This window comes from Lipophrys pholis (assembly GCF_963383615.2).
Source record: "Lipophrys pholis genome assembly, chromosome: 1".
NCBI lineage: Eukaryota > Metazoa > Chordata > Actinopteri > Blenniiformes > Blenniidae > Lipophrys > Lipophrys pholis.
Window position 1 is genome coordinate 49713429 of NC_137635.1, and position 22432 is coordinate 49735860.

The window sequence follows — 22432 nt, forward strand, 5'->3', positions numbered from 1 at the left end:
AGCCGCTGAAAAAAACAACTTTTTGAAACGAACTCCCAATGTGGACATTATTTATTATATAAGAACGCCCCGACTCAGTTCTCATGCAAACAAGGGGGAAAACCCAACTTTCCTGAAACGCTGCTACTGCGCATGCACACCAGGGCTGTAGTAAATAGTTCTTCTACACATGCTCAGTAGATGGGCAATAACGATAATGGCGGCCTCCACTGTGGTAGTTTATAGTCTACCAGGACTTGGTAGTTTTATAGTTGAGAGTTACCTGGAATAGCAATCCAACATACACTGAAGTGGAACGATTCATGCAAAAATACAAAGTCATGAAAGTGTATTCCTGTCTTTCATTATTAATCAACTTAAATTTGATATTTGCAAGCAGTAATTTGGTGTCATTAACCAAGTGAAATGTGCTTGAAAAGAGTGAAAAAGGATTGAAGTACATCAATTCATGTGTCAATGTAAAATATACAAACACTTCACAATTGTAGTCGGCTTATCTATGGGAAACTCTCACCCGTTTCATTAGTTCCAGTTACTGCAATCAGGACTGAAATCTTTCATTCCGTCTGCAACCTTAAATACACCTTTCACTTAAGAGTTTTTGCAAAGTGTGTGCGCTCACATCTCATTCAATTCATTGTAAAATGGAAAAGTGATAGATGACACTATATATCAAACCCTTTATCGTGTCTTCGGGGGTTTAGCCAATCCCAATCAAGGTAGTCCCTCCCTTTGACTCCTCCCACAATTAGGCAGCTCTGCTCTGGCACATGGCACCACCAGAAGAAGTACTTCCTCCTCTTCCCAAGATGGGCATGAGTGGGCGTAGCCAGTCCAGCTCACACAGACACAGCAGACTCTGAATGCAGCTCCGATGATCCAATATTCAAATGGGGGAAAAATCTATATATTTTAAATACATTTTTGGACCAACGACACCCATGTGAAAGTGTTGATAAGCTGTATAATATGACCCGTTTACGGACTTAAAGTACAGTTTTCTTTCCAAGACCAAAAGCTGATGTATCCACAGCTTTCGCCAAGAAACATCGAGAATGTCTGTGGAAATCTCAAAGCAACCGATTTGACCAGGTCTCAGGCCCCGTTTACACAACATTTCACTTCACAACACCTCATCCGTTAATAAAGGTGTTGCGTTTACACGGACACGCCGTCAACGATGTAGTTGGTCTGCCGGGCCAATGGGAGGGCGCTGTTGCTTGTTTTTGGAATGAAACCACACAGACACGCGTGCAGAAAACAATACGCTAGAAATGTGAACAAAATCGAGCTGGAATCCTTTCAAATAGACACAATAACTACTCGGGAATCCAGCTCAATCACTGTCCTGCCTCCAAACGTTCAAATGTAGGCTGTACCTTATGAGAAACTCGACTTTGTGTCATTTAGGCCCCATTTACAGCGTTCCATGTCAAAAACGCATCGTTTTTGCAGTTTGGTGTTTTGAAAACGAAGTCCGTTTCCACAGAAACAGTGACTTTGAGTATCGTTATCATGTCAACGGACTCCCAAACCACGATGAAAGTTTCCCGTTTTCGCCTTGAAAACCTCGTACAATGGGGCCTAATTGTAAGTCTTCTAAGAAGGACGTTCTTCTACCTGACAGGTGGAGATAACTTGTTTCCCAAAAGGACAAAATATTGAAAAATATCCACAAAATCAGAAATTACAAGAACACTTCAACCATGTGGGGGTGAATTCTTTTGAGGATTTATTTAATAAATAATTTCAGAAAACAGAATTAAAATGTGAATGTGTTGTAGAAATCATTAAAAAAAAAAAAAAAAGGCACTTTAAAACAATGGATGCAGCCTTTTTTTCCTTTGCATTAACCAGACCACGTAGATTTCCTCTAAACATTTGTCGCCGCTCTAATTTCTTGATGTTTGATCGAGGCACCATACAAAAAAAGGCTGGATGGAATTATCGGTATGTATAGAAAAAAAAGAAAGAAAAAAAAGAACACAAATAAAAACAGGGGATTTCTCCCCAAATTCATATCTAACAAGGCATTTCAATATAGGCAAATTTAGTTAGCAAAAAACCCCCCAAAAAGGCAGGTTTAGGTGTATTTGGCATTGCTGTGAAGAATTGAAGGACCTGAGTTGGCTTTAAATTAAGCAAATAAAACACGGAGCGTCAATAGCAACACTCCCGTACACCGACGTCCTCTCGTCTAGAAAGGCAGCTCAAGAAAAATCCCATTTCCTCGTCAGACACATTTCAAATGATTGTTCCCATGGATGAAGAAGACCGACGTTGCGGTTCTGAGAGGAACCGATATGGCTTTACACAGAAACCTTTTACATGCTGTACATAGTTCACACCCGGCCCACCGGCGCTACGCAGAAAGAAATCGACCGGGAGTCAAAATGACGGGAAGACAGATCGATTTTAAGACGTCCTCTCGCCCGCCGTCCAAACACTGATCCCCATCCAACACTGGATTCTTACTTGTTTGGAAAGAAATCTTTCGTTTCCCCAAAAACACTGATGGCTTCGCTTTAAGAAAAGAAAACAAGAAGAAAAGAAAAAAGGCACAGCCGAGGCTTTTCTGCCAGTCCTGTGGTGGAAAAACCTAGAAAAGCAGAAAGGAAAACAAACAGACATTCTCCCGCGTTTGGAGTAGAAAAAGAAAGAAAACGGACGACACGAACCCCCACATTTACACAGACTGTACAAAATAAAAGTTCAAAACGATGCATAGGAAAATGACAAAATAAGACACGTTAGTAAAAACCGAGTGGCAAAATGCATTTGGTGACAACAACAACAACAAACAGTGAGCGATAAAAAACCCGCCCCCCCCCCCCCCCCCCCTCCCCTTTACCCCCGCCCCGCTTCTTTTCCGTACAGTGTTGTCACGAGGAAGAGCTCCATCACTTCCCCTCGTACTTTGGATTGACGACAGTCGTTACGGCGCTTTTGTAGATCGGATTCTCGCCCTGAGGAGCAAAAACAGAAAACAAGACAGAAGCGGTTAACGCACGACGACGAGGCAGAGCCGGAGTACTTGCACCCATCGTCTGCACACGTGGATACGACTTTAACAGAGCGCGCAAGAGTGCAGCTGGATTTCCCAACGTCCGTGAAGGAACCTGCCCAAAAGAGGCAATAAAGTAGAATCTAGAGTCTATCAGTCTTTAAAAAGTCAATTTTCCCCGGACCGACGTCAAACTAACACACCCAGATTACACACCAGTGTCACCTGAACGCACCATTAGAGCGAGCTGGTCTGTGATTGGCTGAGAGGGGAGAAGGGGGCGGGTCAGGTGAGTGTGCAGACACACTGCGTGTGTCCATTTGGAGGAGGATGGAGGAGAGGCCGGTTCTGTTTCACAATAAAACGGCTTTGCAGACAAGAAACTCGTCCTGTTGGACGTTACAACAGTAACGCACAGTGACTTGGGGAAGTAACTTTAATCTGATTACTGGTTTGGAAATAGTAACACGTTAGATTGATCGTTACTGAAAAACAAAAGTGGTCGTGTGAGAGTAACACGTTACTAATTAAGGTGTTCCCGGCATCACTGGGCATTAACATGCGTTTCGGCTGATTGGATCACAAGTGGCGAGCCCTGAAGGCGAGTGTGAACAGGCACCAACGTGCTTTCACTCAAACTATTTCCCGAGGCTCCGTGGTGTCGACAGGATGCGTCCCGGGACGGAGGAGTCACAGGACGGCGACGACTTCCTCCGGATATAGGTCAATAATGCTGACGTAAACATGTCACGAGTTTGATTCTTGTGGTTGTGAAATCTATAAACTTTATAACACGCCGTCGCCAAAATCCTCGAATTCAGGTGTAAATTTGCATCTTTACATGCAAAACAAGTAAATAGGTCAACTTTACTATCACAGCAGGGAGTGAGGAGTTTGCACCTCTCTGAATTTACACTGTGATAAGCTGGAACTTCTGTTACATTTTAAGTAAACCACAAAATTAAAAACAGCTCGGGTGTGCTAAATAATGTTGTCTTTTCCTAAAGCGTGCTGCTGTGTCAGCCCCAGAGCAGCTTTCCATCACTGGTCCTCCTCCGGCTCGGCTTCATGGCCTTTTATGGTGGTGCAGTTGGAGCATGTGGACAGAGAGAGGCAGCACTGACAGCTGAGATGAAGGCCACTCCTCCCACAGGGGAAGGAAGGAAAAAAAGGAAAAAAAGAAAAAAACCCACAGAAGTGGGACTGATCAGGAACAGAGCATGTATTCTCTGCATGAAGCTGCTCACACTCTAGTTTTACAACTAGTACTTTTCCAGCTCTTTTTGTTGCACCTTCAATCGTTTTCATAGTGAAAGACAGTCTCAATAAGATTTCTCTCAGTGTGTTTTGATTGTGAGAGTTCACTGCTGAAGGTCATCCAGAGTTTGACTCCACCTCACGTCTTCAGAAATCAGTCTGTTGGCAGTTTTCTTTCCTCGGGGAGGAGAAGAGATCAGGCTCACAGACTCTACGAGTCTCTTTAAATCACTTATTAAGACAGTTTAAGTCTGTCTCCATGCAACATCATGAATTTATTCTTGATGAGTCCAACCTGTAGTACAGGTTCCCCTCCAGAGATAAGCGCCCTCTAGTGGTACATGCAGGAAAAGCATATATATATATATATATATATATATATATATATATATATTTTTTTTAAAGTTAATACAAATATTTTATTTAATCAATGATAAAAAATGTAAATATTTGAACACACTGTGTAGATCTTTGCTAGAATGAATCATGTGATAGATGTTATAGAAATAGGTAGAATTATTAGTAGAGGGCTCACCGTGTCCCATTTGGCGTTCATCTTTTCCTTCTCGAACTTGGCGAACTCGCGGCGGTCGTGGATGATCATAAGCAGTTTCCAGATGAGCAGCAGGGCGAGGCCTATCAGCACGATGCCCGCAACCACGCCCGCCACGATGGGGATGATGTCCGGGCCGGCTGGACACTCTGGAGCAGAGATAACACAACCACCGCGTGAACCGACTTACTAAGACGCGTCACTTTACAGACTTCTGAAAGACGACCAAGACAGATTGGTATATTTTCTTCGACCTACCCTGTGTCTCCACCACGTAAACCTCCTTGGTGTCGTTCCTGATGGCGTAGGTGTAGTAGAACCAGCAGTCGTTGGCGCCCCGCTCCTTGCAGTGGGTCAGAGGGAAGCTCTGGTCGGTGGGCTGGGGGAGCTTGCTGCGGTCGTTCACCTTGATCAGCTGGAAGTAGCTGCACTCCTGCTCGCACGTCTCCTTCTCACCGGTCCCGAAGGCCCGACACTCCACGCAGTCCCTGCACAGATGGGACGGGTCGGTCCATCAGTAGCGTGTTCGGTCAACAGAGCAGCATGGCTGATGGAAAGCGCTCGAAGACCCTACGTTTTTCAAAACGCCATGCAGATTACGCTCGCTGAAATATTTGTAGCGAGAGGCCAGCGGCAGGAATACCTCTAATCTGAGGAAGGTCCTGGCTCAGCACTAGATGTTTCTCCAGGCTGAAGACATTGCTCATTTGTTTTGATACCTATTTTCCCTCCATGGACCCTCATCACACAATGTTTCCAGGGGGGAAAGAAATAGGAGGAGGTGGAGCTGGTTTTTAATTTGTGCATTATCAAGGAAAAAAAACAAACACTGCAGAACTTTGTGAAACAACTGCGATGTTACAATACAAACAGTTGGATGGTGTTTTGATATATTTGTTCAAGTTTATATAAAAATAATTAAAAAAATGTTTTACTATTAAACAAATCAACATTTATTACCACAAAAACACACAAAAGTACATCAAATTGGTACCATTGAGTACCTCTATCGACTCCCGGGTATCATATTGGTTCAAAAGTGAAAGGTACCCACCCCCCCCACACTTCAATGTTGAATGCTTCACGGTCTATGAAACAACTTCAGGCCATAAAAGCAGTTCTGGGGGATACAGTGCTGTGGGCGGGAAGAGCAAAGTTTTTTCGGCTCACTTGTGCTCGGTGCAGACGCCAGGGCAGGTGGGGCAGACCTCACACGTCGGACCCTGGAACTGGGCGCTGGTGCATTTGCAGATTCCACAGTCACAGATCCCGCGGCCGTTGCAGACTTGCCCGTTCTTGGCGAGGCAGGTGGAGGTGTCCAGTGAGCATTCACAGGCACTGCCGGTGTAGTTCGCGTCGCAGACGCACTGTCTGCAATCGCAGCGGCCGTGACCTGGGGGGGGGGGGGGGGGGGGGGGGGGGGGGTGAGTGAGTGAGTGAGTGAGTGAGTGAGTGAGTGAGTGAGTGAGAGAGAGAGAGAGAGGTGTTTAGTCCTGATGCATCGGGGTCCGTCATTCGGCAGATCTTACGCCCGGACGCTCACCTCCGCAGAGCTTGTTGTTGGAGCGGTCACAGTTGAAGTTGTCGCACTCGCAGAATTTACCGCTGTAGATCTCCGTTGGATTCTCCCGTTTCTTACACTCGCAGGTGCCGCAGACGCAGTCGCCGTTGTTGCTGCAGATATCGGTGCTGTTGCCGATTCGGCAGTTGGCGTCCAGGTCCTCCGTGCGGACTTCGTCTTTGCTGCACTCGCAGGTGCGCCCGATGCGTCCGTCGTTACACCTGGCACAAAAAGAAAACGGAAACATTTGAATGTTTGACAGAGCGGACGGACAAAAACAGAAACTAGCGGATTGATCTCCCCGCCATAAACACTCACTTGCAGGCTCCACACTCGAAGGTCCCGTTGCCCTCGTGGCACTGCTGGCTGTCGGGCTCCCCGTTTGCGGCGCACTCGCAGTCGCAGATGAAGTCCAGAACAACCTCCACTTCCTCGTTGAAGCCCAGCGGCTTGATGGTGATGACTTCAGTCTTGTTGTGTGACGGACACTTCTGGGATTCAACGGAAATTTGGAAAGACACCTGGAAACAAAAGAGGCGCTTTACAGGGTCTGGAGCTGCAGAACCAGTTAGAAACACCGAGGCCTCGTTCCCACGGCAACGTCAACGTAAAACGGACACCAAAGTTTTGTGTTTTCTCTCGAAAAGGCTGTCGCGTAAACGAGGCCTAATCTAGGAGAATCACCAGCTTTGCTAAATTGACAGATCTCTTATATAGAAATTCATATTTTTAACTGCCATAAAAGTTATTCATGTCATTGCTTTTTTTTGTCATGCTTTATGTGATTTGTTTCAGTAACATTGTTTAATTTGGAACCATGTCACTTTGGAACTAATGTTCAGTATGTGTCGCGCATAGGACCGTTTTATAAGAGCATGAAGACCGACAGTGTAAAGTTTCATGCAGCCAGAGAGGTACGCATGTCTCTTTATTTCGAACTTACAAAAAAAAAAAAAAAAAAGAAACTTCCACTTCCAGGAGGAGGAAGAAGTGAAAACGTATTTACCCTTCAAACACTCCGATATCCCAGTCAGCAACTCATGACAAAGGTTCCTCAAATGTGATTTAACACCAGCAGTTGCACATAGTTGGATTCAGCATTCTCCATTTATCAAGCAAACCCAAAGATGAACTATTGTCCCTCCCAAGAATCAGTCTTTTATATCCTTTTTTAAACATTTATATTTGATATTTTGTTTAATCTCTTTTTTTAATGCCCATGAATTTTGTACTTTCTTCAATGGGTTTAGTTAATGCTAGTGATGTTGACCAGTTAGTTCTAAATGAATATCAACTATCTGATAGTAAACGGTATTTTTCGATGGATTTGTCTAGTCGGTCATTGAAGAGGTTTTTATTTTTTCTTTTAAGAATTTTGGAGAATTGTGGGAGAAGAGAAACGGATCTGTAAATTTGTGAAATGGTGTCTGTCGCTGTTCTTGTACGATGGAATAACGTTTTCATTTTACGAGGAGATTGTGAATTAGGAATGTTTACTTTGTGTATGCCGATAGTTCGATGGTGGATCAACGGAGACGCGGAAGAAATAAGTCCATCATGTACAAACAGAGATGTAGATGCCTCGAAGGAGTGACAATCATCTTTTATGTTTACTTGTGTAAAGGATCCTCGTTACCTCGTCTCCAATGGAGATGTTCGAGCACTTCCTCCCGTTCTCGCCTGTTCCCACGACTCCGTTCTTACAGATGGACTTGTAGGTGATAGACACGCCCTCGGGGAGCCTGCCGTTTTCCAGGATGACTTCAGATGACAAAGACTGTCCCAAAAAAAAAAGAAAGAAGAAGAAGCACAAAACAAGCATTTAAAATTAAAGTTGGCACACAAAATGTTGAATATTTAGTGATAATACCACGAGAGACGACCCGCTTACATTGTAGGCATCGATAATGAGTTTGATCACGTTGCTGGAGTTGGACGACAGAGTCCCGACGGCTGATTTGGGAATAAGGTTTTTCAACTCCTGTAACAGAGACAAATGTAAAACGAGAGCAAAAGTAGACATTTCTATCAGAAAGTTCCTTTTCTAAGCATTTTACCTTATAAACAGGCTGGAACTCCTCGGTTACAGCAAATATGGTCTGGATGTTGTGGTCACTCAGTTTCTGGACCAGGTGAGCAATGGAAGGGTAGTCCTGTTGAAGAAAAGAACAAAAAAAAAAAAAAAAAAAAAACAGAGAGAGAGAGTAAAGTGTAAGAGGAGAATATCAGCTCATAACATTAATATATAAACGGCACGATTAGTAGCGTTCATGCTCAGTCAGTCTGGCCTTGGTACATAATGCGTGCTGAATAAATGACAAAGTACGTACGTAGTGATGGCTCATGGTGTACATGTTGTTCTCCAGATGACACCTCCCGTCATTGGGCAGCACGATGCCTCCCAGTTTGCCGTCTCCAGCAAAGTGGAACCCGGCATCAGTGGAAAACACCAGCAGACGAGTCACGTTCCTCCAGCCAATTTGCTCCTGAGATCATCCAATATTTGTTAATACTTCACTTATTCAGAAGAGGAACGGAGGAGCGCTGGCCTCTCGCTCACCTCACAGACCGCCACCTGCATGATGGCGTCGAAGCCTCCTTCCGGGGAGTCCAGGTTTCCGGAGATCTGCTGCTGGCTGACCAGGCGGTTGAATTCGTCGCCCTTGTTGGTGAGCTTGAGGACGTTCTTGTAGCTGAAGGGGCTGGTGCAGTTCTGGTTCCCCGTGCAGGGGTTGATGAGCCGGGCCGGGGTTGTGCTGATGTAAGGCATGACCGTCTTCTCCACGAAGGAACCGAAGCCTGGACGGGAAAACAAACGCATTATAGTCAAGGATGATGTGAACGATTTTAATAATAGAGGAGACAGTGAAGCAGACAGCCCAGAGTATATATGTCACTTCTTTGAGTTTGTTTTCTCATGCAAAACGAAACGTGATTAATGTAGATTAAAAATGACGGATATGCAATTAATTAATCAAACTTAATCCACAGCAACTCTGGGATTATTCTGAATAAAAATGCTGTTCGTTTGCAGGTTTTCATTCAGATCATTCCTCACCGATCCTGAAGTCTGAGGTGATTTCCTGCATTTCCCTCATGAGGTCTGTGCCCAGGTTCTTAACGTTTTCCAAATCGTCCTTCATGGAGAAGGACAGGTCCATAAGGTAGTAGAGGTCGATGGGGTAATCCTCAGCACGCTTGAATTTCAGATCGAAAGTCTGAGGCTCACCTTAAAGAGAAAGTACAAAAAGAGACTGCGATAAGACTCCCGGGGTCATTAATACTTTCTTTTCTCTCATTAACTACAACTTTAATCTGCTGTTTTACCAGATCTGAGGGTCAGGGTGAGTTTCTGAGGTTGGATCTGTGTGATCTGCTCGGGCTTCAGCTTCTCGGCTACGTCCTTCTTGCGGATGGTGACGGGCTTGTTCTTGTTCACCTCGATGTTTCCTCGTGGGTTCTCGATCTTGCTGACGGCACAGTTTCTTTTCTTCAGGGACTCCAGATCGTCACAGCGGGCCGACTTGGACTCTCCCACGCTGAGGAAGTCCTGCAAGGAGAGAAAGACCGGTTGTAATGCAGATTTGGACTCACACCCAACTGTTGATCTTATAGCAAATACTAAAACAGAGATTTTAAGTGTTGCTCCGTTCAGACTAAGTGGTACATTTTGTTGTGGTTAATCCCAGGTTCACTTACAGGCTCATTCATAAGTTTAACGATCGCTCAGTAAAAGCCCCTATCATGTCTAACTGAAGCAAAGACGTAATATAATCCAGCAAGGCCTCGTGAACTCCTTCACAAACCGCTCCAAGCCACCTGCTCCGTGAGCGGCGAGAAACCAATGACTTCAAAATCACCGATTGGACGCATGTGAAACGCTACGAGGCCCAAAGAATCAGGGACAACGAACTCAGTCAAAACAAAAATAGTGTTTTGAGCCAATTCTTTGAAAAACCACATGACCCTTTCAAACTATTTTTTTCCCTCCTTCTCTCGAGTGCAACGAGTGGCAAACAACATGGGGTGGCAGTCTGAGCACCGTCACCCAGATCACATTGCACCGATTAAGCGGGTGGTGAGCCCACGGGAAGGTGGCGCCCGGCGTGGGACATGAACCCACTACCTTGAGATTGCGAGTCTCATGCTCTACCAACTGAGCTAACCGGGGCCGGCAAACAACATATGGGATCTATTTCTATTGGAAAACCCAACATCAGATCAGAACAATTAAATTAGAAAGAAAAGGATACAAGATATTGCTCAGCTTAGTTTTATGCGGTTAAACTTGTCGTGTTGTGGTCCAACTGTTTCTCATTTGCTGACCACCTTTAAAGTAAAAACTAAGTCATACTGGGACAATCTCATGTGATTCAGGCCACAGGTTTTTTTTTTTCATAACTTCAGCATTTCCAAAGGGAATCTGTTTCAGTTGAGATCATCTGAGAAGCCTCTTGTGACTCAAAGAATTTATGTTACCACGCAGAAATCCCCCCCCCCCCCCCCGCCACATACTTTCCTCTTACTTTTTGCGCTATGTACAGCTAATTGCTAATGCATGCGGATTACATATTTTACAACATTTCTGCCGTTCAGCCGATCATTTTCAAAACATTACCGTGGAAACGCGAAACCTTACTTAGATGAAAACACAAAAACATTGTGTTTTTACTTGAAACGTGGTACAAACAGGGCCCAATAGTTCACGCCTTCTTATACAGCATGACATGACTTCCTGACATTTATTTACCCCGCAGGCTGCTGATGTTTCCCATCAACGGCGAGAGGAAATGTTTTATTTCAGCTTCACGTTCAAGGTTTTGTAGGCCGCTCTTTTTTTCCCTCACTCAGCAGGGGTTTGTTTTTTTGCCATCACAGCAGGATCGGTCGCCTTGTCATTAAAGAGCTTGATTCAGCAGCACTGATGTTTACAATTAACAGTGTAGTTGTGGTTTGTTAGCCTGTGGTTCTCTTTAATCTTTGAAATATCCAGTACTTATGGGGCAAGTAAATACAAGTTATATTTGTGCATTAAATCGTATAAACAGCACAGGGCACCAAAGATATGCTTGCAGTGATCTCACTCAGTTTTGTTTTTTTTCTGATCAGGTATGACGCAGTCTGTTGTTATTACTTCAAGCTTAAAAAAACTGAGAGCCAGCCCGGAGGAAAGTCAAAGCACCGCCCACACGGTTCAAGATCTTCTCGATAGGCGTGATAAAATAACTTAGCGGCAGCTGAAACGCTCCAACTCACCGCGTCGGAGCACCAGCCGCATGTCTCGGAGACCTGGATGCATTCTCCACACGACTGTGCGTTTGCCTTGATGCAGACGCTTCCCTCTGAAAGAGACAACACAAAACAGTCGTTCCATTAGCTCACTAACTCAACCCGGCTCGCGTCTGCAGAGCACATCCCAATCCCATTTGAGAAGACTGAGTCATGACGGGAAAAGCTGCAGGCAGCTCACCAAGCACTGACCTCATCTTATAAATTTATTTTTTTAAAAACCCCAGCTCGGTGGTGCAGTTATAAAACCATGAATGAAGGAAGAAAGGATGATGTGAGGAGAGAGCTTGTTTCAATCTCTTAGATTGAAAAAGTAGTGTCTGAATCTAACAAGAGCATGACAATGCCCAACAGTGCACTTGTGTGGCGTGACAGAACAAACTGCACCAAGCAGAAAAACATGCTACTCTCAAGGTCGGTTAATATTCAACTGTTGGGATCAAACGGTTTTGGGTGCCAGTGTCTCTCACCTTGCTGTGCCCAGCTGCCACCGAGGACGGCTGATAATGAGGCTATTAGAAGTAACCGTAGATCCATCTGGAAGACAAACAAAAGGCGTCAGCACCACAGAAACACACAGGTCCACATCTGGCGTGATGTTTTCTCCAAAGCTTCTTCTTACGTGGTCGTACTTCAGATTCAAGAGCTTGTTTACACAAGCTTTCAAGAGAAAACGCATCCTTTTGAAGTTTTCGTCTCATGAAAGTTTTGCATTTACACGACAACGTTATGAAAATATACATTTACACGGAAACAACAGAAATGCTGAAAATTATGTAGTGAGCAAGCCAGGCCACAAGATGGTGCTGTTTGTTCGTTTTGGTTCTGAAACGAAACATTTATGCGCGTAAACAACAATACATTATAAACAAAATGGTGAGTACAATCGCATGGACAGACGAAGAAGTTATATTGCTATTTCGGGTGACTCAAACTATAAAACTACCATTGTTTGTCCCCTTACTCGCGCATGTGCAGAAGAATCATTTGCTACGGCCGTGTTGCACAAGCAAAGCAGCAACATTTCAAAAAAGTTGAGTTTTACCCCGTTTACACAGAGGAAATCAAAAAGTTGAGTTTTCAGTGGCTCCGAGCACCGTCATCGTGTAAACGAAAGCCTGAAAAGGAACAAAAGTTTTGCGTTTTCACTTGAAAGCACTGTTGTGTGAACGGGGCTTAAGTTTGTAACAATGTCTGCGAATCCTCTGAAGGTTTTCATCATTTTAACACAGATAATGAGCCATAGTGAGGGCGACGGATTGTTCCGATGGGCCAATCCTGACAATGAGGTGAACTCAACCATTCAGCAGTGGAAATGGGCAATTCCCATTCTTCCAAGGTCGGATCTGAAGAGATGATTCACCTCCACGCAGTCGACATCAGCTGACATTCACGTACTTACATTCTCGCTTTGTGAATGTGGCTTTTCAGTGCCGGGCCGGGTTTATATGAAGCCAAACAGACACGCAAACCAACTACATGATGGGACCAACAGCTGTCATGTAATGACTGTAGCAGATGAGAAAAAGCTTTATTCGCCCCAACATGACTAATCATTTAAACTACCACACTGCAGAACAGAAACTAGGAAGGAATAGCTGCGGTTCAGAGCGATCTGATGCCTGTCAACCACGGCAAACTGAGCTGGTAGACATCAACACCATCTTTGTACAGAAACCTGAAGCAGCGTCTCAGTACTGTGGCAGAAAACAAAAGAAAAAAAAAGGTAGGCGTGTTCACACACTGTTAGTGTCTGTGTGTGTTCCCATATTTGGTCATGCCATTTCATGCCTATTCCTGAATCCTGGCTATTCTCCACAACTCCTCTGACAATTTCCTCCACTGGCTGCCTGATACTCATAATCAGAGAGTCAGAGGAAATATGCCACCTTCAAAGTTTAACGTTGGTGGGATAATGCTGATTTCTGTCGAAAGGAAAATTGTGCTGAATTATTAATAAACATTAGAAATGCATGACTTTATAAGAGAAACATGTGGTGAAGAAGCATCATATGCTGGCAGCGAGGTCGCCAAACCCAGCCGACCACAGAACAACCACATCCTCTGACATGAGCCAATACCAGTTTTGTTTGACTTCCTGGGCTAAAACGCAGCTCGAAATCATTCAGGCTCTTCACCAATGGGCACCAACAGTTAATACAACCTTAAATCAATAAGTAGTAAGATTGGGGGAAAAAAAGAAAATGTTGAATACACAATATAACCCATTAAAATGGCTAATAAAAAATCTAAACACACACACAAAGCCAAGACTTCTTACACCATCAAAGTTCCACCCGAACATTCCTCAGGACCAGCTTTGTTTACTGCTCTGAGGTTCATCCTGCAAATTGCAGACAGCTGACAGATTGGAAGGCATTCAGCGTCGCCATTAGGGCCATGAGGAAACTTAGGTTGTTTCTTTTGTGCATCGAGGACAATGCACTTGTGTTATGTCTAATCAGATCTTCAAGAAGATGCAGAAAACCTGCACAGCCTCATTGGTTTCCAGAGCTTTATCTGAATCGGGGGCTCTGACCGTTAGAGAGGGAGGGACAGACTTTAGAGAATTAATTGGCGGGACGCAGACATCAGCACAGCTTCCACCCTGTCAACATTGCAGCTGATAAGAGCTGATAGCTTCAACGAGACACAGTGAGCAGCCAAGGGGTTTTCAGGACTCGTGGACCGACTACCCACTAGTCTCGGGGAATAACCATTTAGTCGATAGTACAAGGAAATGACTGATTACCTGGACTTGTACAAATACATGAATTATTGTATTCAATGAAACAATGAAAAGTACATTTTAGAGGATTGTAGTTGATTCAACAAGGACGTAACAATGGAAAGAAACAAGATAAGAGAAAACTTTTTGACAAAACTAGCCGTTGAAAAGCTTTGAAAGACATCGACGATGCGAGCCAAGGCTCCTCAGACAAATTGTTCCACAAACTGCGGCGTGTGAGTCGTGGTGATGATGGATCTGAGAGGCTAATATTTACAATATCAAGAGTAAACCCTGCTGATCGTGACTTTGTATGGTCAGGCAGAAGACGACACATACAGATACACACACCCACACACACACACACACACACACACATACACACAGCATATGATTTATGTTCATTGGAAGCTGAATGTCAGTATCATTACAGTCCAGCTTCTGTTAATAGTAACCAGCACACACACACACACAGGGAATGACACAGTGTTTGGTCCTATTTATTTAGAGTATAGATGTGCAGCCGTGGTAACACAAAGGGCGTTCCTTCTAAATGAGGGATCACAACTTCATCATCTGGATTGTACAGACATATTCCTTCCAAGAGCTGCAGCAGAGTAGAGAAACTCAGTCCTCCATGGCTTTTGTTGTTACGGTTCACCCCCAGCTGATTAGCTTCAGACAGGTCAGCACTATTTTGATTTAATCTGCAGTCTGGCTGTGTGTGCTGGGGACTGCAGCCGCCACAGATGTAAATTCAATGAGAGCATTCCTCAGCTCCCCTACAGAGAACCGACGGCCCGTGTCACACCTCCGCCAACTTCTCAGCGGCATTGTTCGCTTTCTGTGGAGAGGCAGCACCGCAACGCTGACAAAACATTGTTTCTGAGTTAAAATCAGAAATTCCGGGCAACCATTCATCTGTCTTCTATGTCCACTTTGTCCATCTCAGAGTCGCTGGAAGCTACCAGGCTGCCTGTCCGTCCCAGGGCCAACGGAGAAACAGTCGATCACACCAAGAGCAAATCTGAACACACCTATTGACTTAATACACGTCTTTGGACTGAGGGAGGAAATCATAGTACCTGGAGAAAAAAACGATACAAATTCCATTTGGACAGACTAAGTTATTGCTTTGTTTTCATGGTACATTTAGGCTGCAACCCAGTAAATAAAATATTCAGATAAATCCTGACTTTATGAAGGTTATGTTGATAAGAATTGGGTTCCTAACATCTGGTATTAGTGACTCTTTAACGCAATGGATGAGTAACATAGCTTAAATTCAGACTCTTCGGACGTGTCACCACAATTTATTATTAATCCTGGTGATTGTTTAACTGGAGGACTTGCTCTGCAAAGCCTGGGAGGGAATGACAATCTTATAAGTTTACTGCTGGACACACTGTAATCTAATAAACATTGGGCACGGCATGAAGTTTGCTTTGTACGTGTGAATCGAGGTGATTGTGCAAGAATAAAATGTCCCAAGTGTGAGCCATTGGTCCACGAAAAAGCAACTAGTGAAACATGAACAGAGTCCTCACCCTTGTGGCATTTATGTGTTTGGAGAAAAATCTCCCAAAAGTTTTGGTTTACATCCCACATAGTTTTTTGTTGATGCATTTTCACCATAGTAGCCGCAAAGCATCTATATGGGTTTAGTAACAGTGTCGCGCTCATCAGAATGTCATCTCATAAAGCCTTTCTATTGGTTAGTTAGTTGCCGTAAGTCGCAGCAGCAGTCACCGTCACCCCAAATTTCTGACTCTGTCAGTATTTTATCACAGGTGGTCTTTTGTCACAAGACGATGAGATCAGTCGTCCTTGAATCGTTCTCACGGTACAACGTAGGACCACCGATTTAGAGCCAGAACCAAATATATTGACACGACTCTCATGATTGTTAACTTTCGTCTGGGATGGCCAGAAAATCCCAGCATGCAGCGTCCTTTAGAGTCGAGCAGTGGGAAATTGGATCAATCGTCTCTTATATTACCAGTAGATATGAATGGAAATTGAGAATAAAAGCTTACGTGACGAGAATGAAAACAAGGTAGCATGAAGTACTTGTAAAAAACAACAACAAACAAAGTGGTATATGTTCACTCTCCAGCAACAATGGGCTCCTAAAATCAAATCAAATCAAGCTGTTGTTGCTCACCACATGAAGGCTAATTTGACACAATTTACCCGGAGTTGCTGCGATCTCACACTATCCAAAAAGACAAACGCACTTTTACTGAACTTTGTTGAAGGTGAAGGCTTCAAAATGTTCATAGTTTCTGTTAAAACCACAGAAAAAAACTTGTGCCAGGAACGCTCATGTCATCTATCGATATTGCGTCTGCACGACTAATGTAGTTTAAGTTAACGGCAGTAGGAAATGCTTAAAATAAGAGTCGCTTAAGCTTCATTGACATGAGGCCGGTGGGCTCAGATGTAGCTAATGTGAGTTTCATTCTCTGAAAGAGGTGCATTGTTAGATTAAGAACGGTCTCAATCTTGAGATTATTTGCCCTTCTGCCCCCTTAAAGTTCTGCTCAAACAAGCCTCATGTTGCCTGAGTTTTAAGGCACAACATCATATTTCTGCCTAAAAACCAGCAGAGGTCAGAACATATTTGCCCCCAAACACCATCACTGAAGCTGCACAATGCCAGCATTTGCAGAAGTGACACAGAATATCTCTGTCCAATTCATGGGAAGCCTCAGAGACGAACAATTACCTCTAAAACCGCAGAGAACCAGATGTCACCCCAAGTTAGGAACCACAAGTTTACGCCACCTTCGATTCTACACCATCCCCACTTGAGTGTTTTTGTGGCAACACACCAAACAGAAAGCGCTTCCTGCTGAATATGTCTTCCTGATGCACAAGCGTCCTCTACACAACCTATATGCGAGGCAGAACAACTAATAATCTTTGTGCAACTGCGACGATCCTGAACTGAAAACATGCAAATATAAATTAAGTCATAACACGAACAGATAAATAAATAAGAGCCAAGTCTAAAATAGACGACAATAAATATGTCACAGATTTTTGTGAATTCAAACTAAATTCTGTGGGAGACACTGCAAATGTCACCACGATTGTTGTTGTTCCTTATTTCAAGCAGTTCAAGGTTAACCACACTAACCCTGATTGGTGGCCCAGTTTTCCTGAATGAAAAGGGAAGTGTGCATTGATCTCCGCTCACACATAACAATGTTGGAGTTTATTGCTTCTAGCTAATCTAACATAATACAATCTATTAAGTTGACAGCAAACGGTCCCTTTGGGGCTTTATCCTCGTCACTTGATATATGTTAAGTGAATTTATACCTCAAGCTGTGGGGCTGCATGACAAAATGCTGAACAGATGCACTCATAAATAATTTGAAAGGCGGAATGCTCACAATTGACCTAATATTCAGGTTTGACACGGCAATGATAAAACTTTTGTAATGTCTTGTGCATCCCCAGGTATATGGAGCAAAGCTTGCATATCTGGTAATCTGCTCGTAATTGCAGCAAAGTAAAAGTTGGTCAAAGGATGATTGTTGCTGTCAAGCTCCAGGGACAGCTCGGTGAAACTGCTGGCATTGTTTTCGCAGGGCGGACCATCTGGTAGTGCGCAAAACAACATGCATGCCCCCTCTCTTGCCCACCCGGTCGGCCTCCTGGCTCCACTCCTGCTGCCGAGAGTCACGGTCCACTCGTGGCCCATTAACTACCTAAACCCACTGCAGCATGACAGAAGTCATTTCCTTGCAGAAGACACACCAACACACACTTCCTTCTGTAAACTAGTAATGTTCTGTCCTTAAGGCCAAAACTGCAACACCCAACTCCTGGGGAGCTACACAGTGGGACACATCAAGGTAAGGTACTGGAACAAAACGACTGAATAAACATAAAGGACAGTCAAAGTGATTGGTTGAATTAAACTGTGGACAGACTCTTCTCAGAAGTCCAGACCTTCTTAAAACTTCTAGTTCTAGTTAGTAACACATCTCACAAGCCCTATTGATTAAGCTGTATTGACTGTCTTTATTTAATAATAAAAATGGGAGGAAGGCGGTCAGCAGCAGACTCATTAAATAACCTTGGGACTACAGGAGTGGACATTGTTTTGTTTTTTTCACAGGATATAAAATAGTGATGAAAGATCAGGAAGTGAAACTCATTTCTATCAGCAAACAAAGTATTTTTAAAAGGGAAACCCAATCCACACACAGAAGCAGCACCTTTAATAAGGCGATGTTTGTGCCATGAGGGTCCATATGAGCTTAAAGGTGAAAAGGAGCCGTCTGCTTCTTCAGCCCTCGATTCAAAACATCAGGAGAGAGACGCCCTTTGTTCTGTTGTCCACATGTAACCACATGACCGTAAAAGACCCTGAAGACTAAAGAAAGTGATAGCAAAACCCATGTATCTCCACTCACAACAGGTATTAAAAAAACGTTATTCTGAGAAAAGCCGTATCCACTTCCAGAGTCGTAGAGCTAAGAGCGGGGCTGGTTTGAGGTCTGTGGAGGCGATCCTGATCCATCAGGCCTCCTCGGAGGGATGAGATAATGCATTCCAGTTTAACGGAGTCCATACTGTGTCATGGAAAATCACGTCACAGAAGTACAGGGGGCTGTCTCTGCCGACCAAACCAAAAGTTCACTCAGTCAGAGTGATGACAAAAGAATTTGGCAATACGCTTTGCCAAAGTTTTTCCTCAAAAAAATAAAATCTGCGCATGGAGAACTTCAACTCAAGTCGAGTCGTATACTCATCACCTCTGCTGCTTTGTCTCATTCAGAATCAAGTTTTTCCTTGTTACGGGTAATTAAATCATCACCTGTGACGTTTAGTTTGAACTGAAGTAGAACTTTATTACTTAACTTCAGTTATCGAACTGTAATAAAAGCCCTAATGACAAAATGATCTGTCCTGAACAGGGTACTGCAAACAGCCGGGTCGTCTTCGACTGTCTTATGCAAAAATCACCAAGGCGAACCTCTTGGGATACCAGTTGCATAAAATCAGAACAGAAGCAGCAATTCGTCCCAGTTTAACCACTTTGTTTCCCCATGACAGGTTTGGCATGCGTACTACTCGTAAGTCATAACTCCTGGGCATTTCTGTGCAGCTTTACTGGACACTCAAGTGGCCCCCAGAACTTCCACAGTACAGCTGCCCAATAACGTAAGATTCACCAAAGTGTCAAGAAGAATCTTTCAGACACGTTAAAAACACATTAAACAAACTGCCAGATATAAAAACATAAAGCCATTTTGGGAAAAAGGGCTAAAGCACTCATTCATTGCAGATTTTTTGACAATTAAATAGTAATAATAGAGTCAATAGTCCAAAAACTGGCCAATTTTGTATTTGTCATATACACCTTAACAGCTGTACTCGTCACTTAACAACGACTCAGAGCTTCTTTGTCTAACACGTTGTTTCTTGCCAGCTTCAGTCTAAAACACTTCCTGCCCCCAGTCCAAGGCTCGAGATAAATATAAGAAAACACAACCGTTAAGCCATGATCCATATCCTCAAACAAGCTGCTCCCAAATGCAGACTGGTCACACATGACTAATGTCTGATAAGGCCGGGGGTAACGGCCCGGTGCTGAGTAATGCAGAGTGACCCTTCAAGCTGCCACCGGACACTCCAAGACATGCACGGCTCACCCAAACATCACAACAATGTAACTAAGGGAAGTGAGTCAGCGATGCACCGGGGAGCCGGCTCGCCTCTCTAGACACACCACCCCCCCACCTTCCTCCCCCCATGTGTCTGTAAATACGAGGCCTGCTGCATTTTACAGACGTATCATAAGACAAACGTGTTCTCGCACCTCAGCGTGGCGCTGCTGCTGCTGCTGCTGCCATGTCATTATTGATGGTGGCTGTTCAAGCTAAACATGACCAATAATTAAACCAAGACATTTTACACCCATGTCTCTGAAATAGGTCTTGCAACAGAGGACTCAGTGGGCAGCGATTGCTGAGAAATGAAGAAAAAAAAAAAAAAAAAAAAAAGATATAAAAACACACCCTCAGGGTGCCATTCCTTTACAGGAGGAAGAACGGGGGAGGCAAGACCAGTCTTGTCCGACTGAAGACGTTGCTGAATCAGAGCTGTGGGCAAGGCTCAACAAGAGCCTCTAGATTCTGGTTAACCTGCTTTAAGACGTCCTGATCTCAGCCTGTCCACAGTTTATGCAGTTCATAATGTAGTCTGGCCCAGCTGAGGCCCAGCTGTGGTCTCTTTTACAATTCTCAGCTTGGACAGGGATACTGTTGTGTGTGTTTGCGTTTTTTTTTTTTTTTACAGGAAGCAAGCTCTGAAATGTGTTTTGTTTTTTATACAAAAAGGGACACTAATGTTTCACAGATGACAAATCAATCAATCTTCTAGAACGTTGAAGCCGATCCCAGCAGACTGTAGGGCACATGGAAAGGTTGCTAATCCATCACAAATTAATCTGAATGCAATAATTCCATTTCTCCTGTGAAACCAGGCTGATTCGATATAAAATGTCTTCATTGTCACATAGAAAATACACACGATTGATGATTTCAGTCATAAGTTATGATGACAAAGACTAAGACGACACAAAACTACACCGTCACTCAGGTTTCTCTTCAACGGTAATCAACATAAACTCTCTAAATCTATTGTGAATTCAAAGATCATCAATATTAACTCGAAGAAATCCAGAATTTATTTGCAAACAATTAAAAGAAAGAAGACAAAACTGCTTAATGAGGTTGTCTATTATTCTCAAAAAGAGCCCCAAACATGAGATCAGCTTTGAAAGCAACAAGAATGACCTTTTTTTTTAATAAACATTTTTTTTTTATCTGATAAGCCAAATACAGCAAAAACGCAGAAGAAGACACAGAGCACATAAAAACTTAGAAGTAGACTCCTACTCATAGACTTCTATATAACTCTGAGTCATAGTCTATGTTCCTGCTCCTCCTCCGGCTAGCTTCAGTAGCTTCTGCAGCTCGACTAGAGCATGTAGCTCGTGATTGTCGTGGTTATTAGATGACATCACAGACCGCCATGGGGGGTGATGGCGTCAGCACCTCACAGCCGAGCCGCCATTTTTACAATTTCCCTACTCGACTGGTGTTCTAAAAAAAAAAAAAAAACTGTTTTCGGGCTTCTAAAACGCCGCCTCATGTGGATGATCGTTTCCATGAACCGGCGTTCTCGTGTGGACGGCCCCCTTAGTCTCCTCCATGAGGTACCTCTCTCATCCGCTCTGTGTGGTAAGCTGTTTCACAGTTTTCAGGGATTTACTCAGACATGGTTAGCCGTTATCGTCTCAAAATCGAATCCACTGGTCCTTAGATGATGACAAACCATCCCTGAAAATGACACGCAATTCCGGGGAGGAGATTTTGTGAAAATTTGGTAAAATACATACGTAAATAGAAACAAATAAACAAAAATACACGCAGACGAGGACATAACCTTCGGACAACTTCGTTGGTCCCCCAACTTTCTTTAGGCGAATATAAGAAAATCATGACTATCGTTTGGGAATCACAAGAACATTTCTCTCCGACAAGCAATCTCCTAAAAGTGTGTATTCCACTGAAAGGCTGCTGACCATTTACATTAATATTGATTAACAGAAAAAGTTTTGTGGTTAAAATTGTAGTAAAACTGACCTTCTCCATCACTATTCCAAGAAACCCAAAAATACTTCATAGAAAAACACAATCTTGACTGATGATTTGGGAAACATAAACTTATAGTTACATAACCAATAGTAATATCCCACAAGCCTGTCTTGATCATTAACATTACCAGATCACCAACCAAACATATAAAAAACAGCACATAGGACCAAGAAGAAGTTAGTTAAAAAATAAAAATCACAGTGGAAAATAAGACGATTGCGTCGTTTTGACACCTCTCGGTTAGTGTTCTAGTTTTAATAAAACTTGAGTTTATTAAAAAAATAAAAAATAAAAAAAGTCTTTTCCCCTCAACTCCTCCATTACTGCCCGTTCGGTCTCCTTCTGGCCTACTTTCCGC

General features: G+C 43.5%; 1 protein-coding gene across 1 annotated transcript in view; it reads right to left on the reverse strand.

Annotated features, from left to right (window-relative positions):
* Positions 1-1708: 1708 nt before the first annotated feature.
* The window catches only part of LOC308124439 (integrin beta-1-like), a 21329-nt gene continuing 605 nt past the window's right edge, over positions 1709-22432 (reverse strand). Inside the window, exons 2-16 of the mRNA XM_080487418.1 lie at positions 12135-12201; positions 11632-11717; positions 9703-9925; positions 9434-9604; positions 8936-9174; positions 8706-8861; positions 8433-8528; positions 8267-8356; positions 8012-8152; positions 6694-6896; positions 6358-6596; positions 5985-6207; positions 5073-5302; positions 4797-4963; positions 1709-2966 (exon numbers count right to left, since the gene is read on the reverse strand). Of these exons, the coding sequence (XP_080343544.1) occupies positions 2901-2966; positions 4797-4963; positions 5073-5302; positions 5985-6207; positions 6358-6596; positions 6694-6896; positions 8012-8152; positions 8267-8356; positions 8433-8528; positions 8706-8861; positions 8936-9174; positions 9434-9604; positions 9703-9925; positions 11632-11717; positions 12135-12201 (2397 nt within the window). The 3' untranslated portion in view covers positions 1709-2900. The remainder of the gene's footprint in view (positions 2967-4796; positions 4964-5072; positions 5303-5984; positions 6208-6357; positions 6597-6693; positions 6897-8011; positions 8153-8266; positions 8357-8432; positions 8529-8705; positions 8862-8935; positions 9175-9433; positions 9605-9702; positions 9926-11631; positions 11718-12134; positions 12202-22432) is intronic.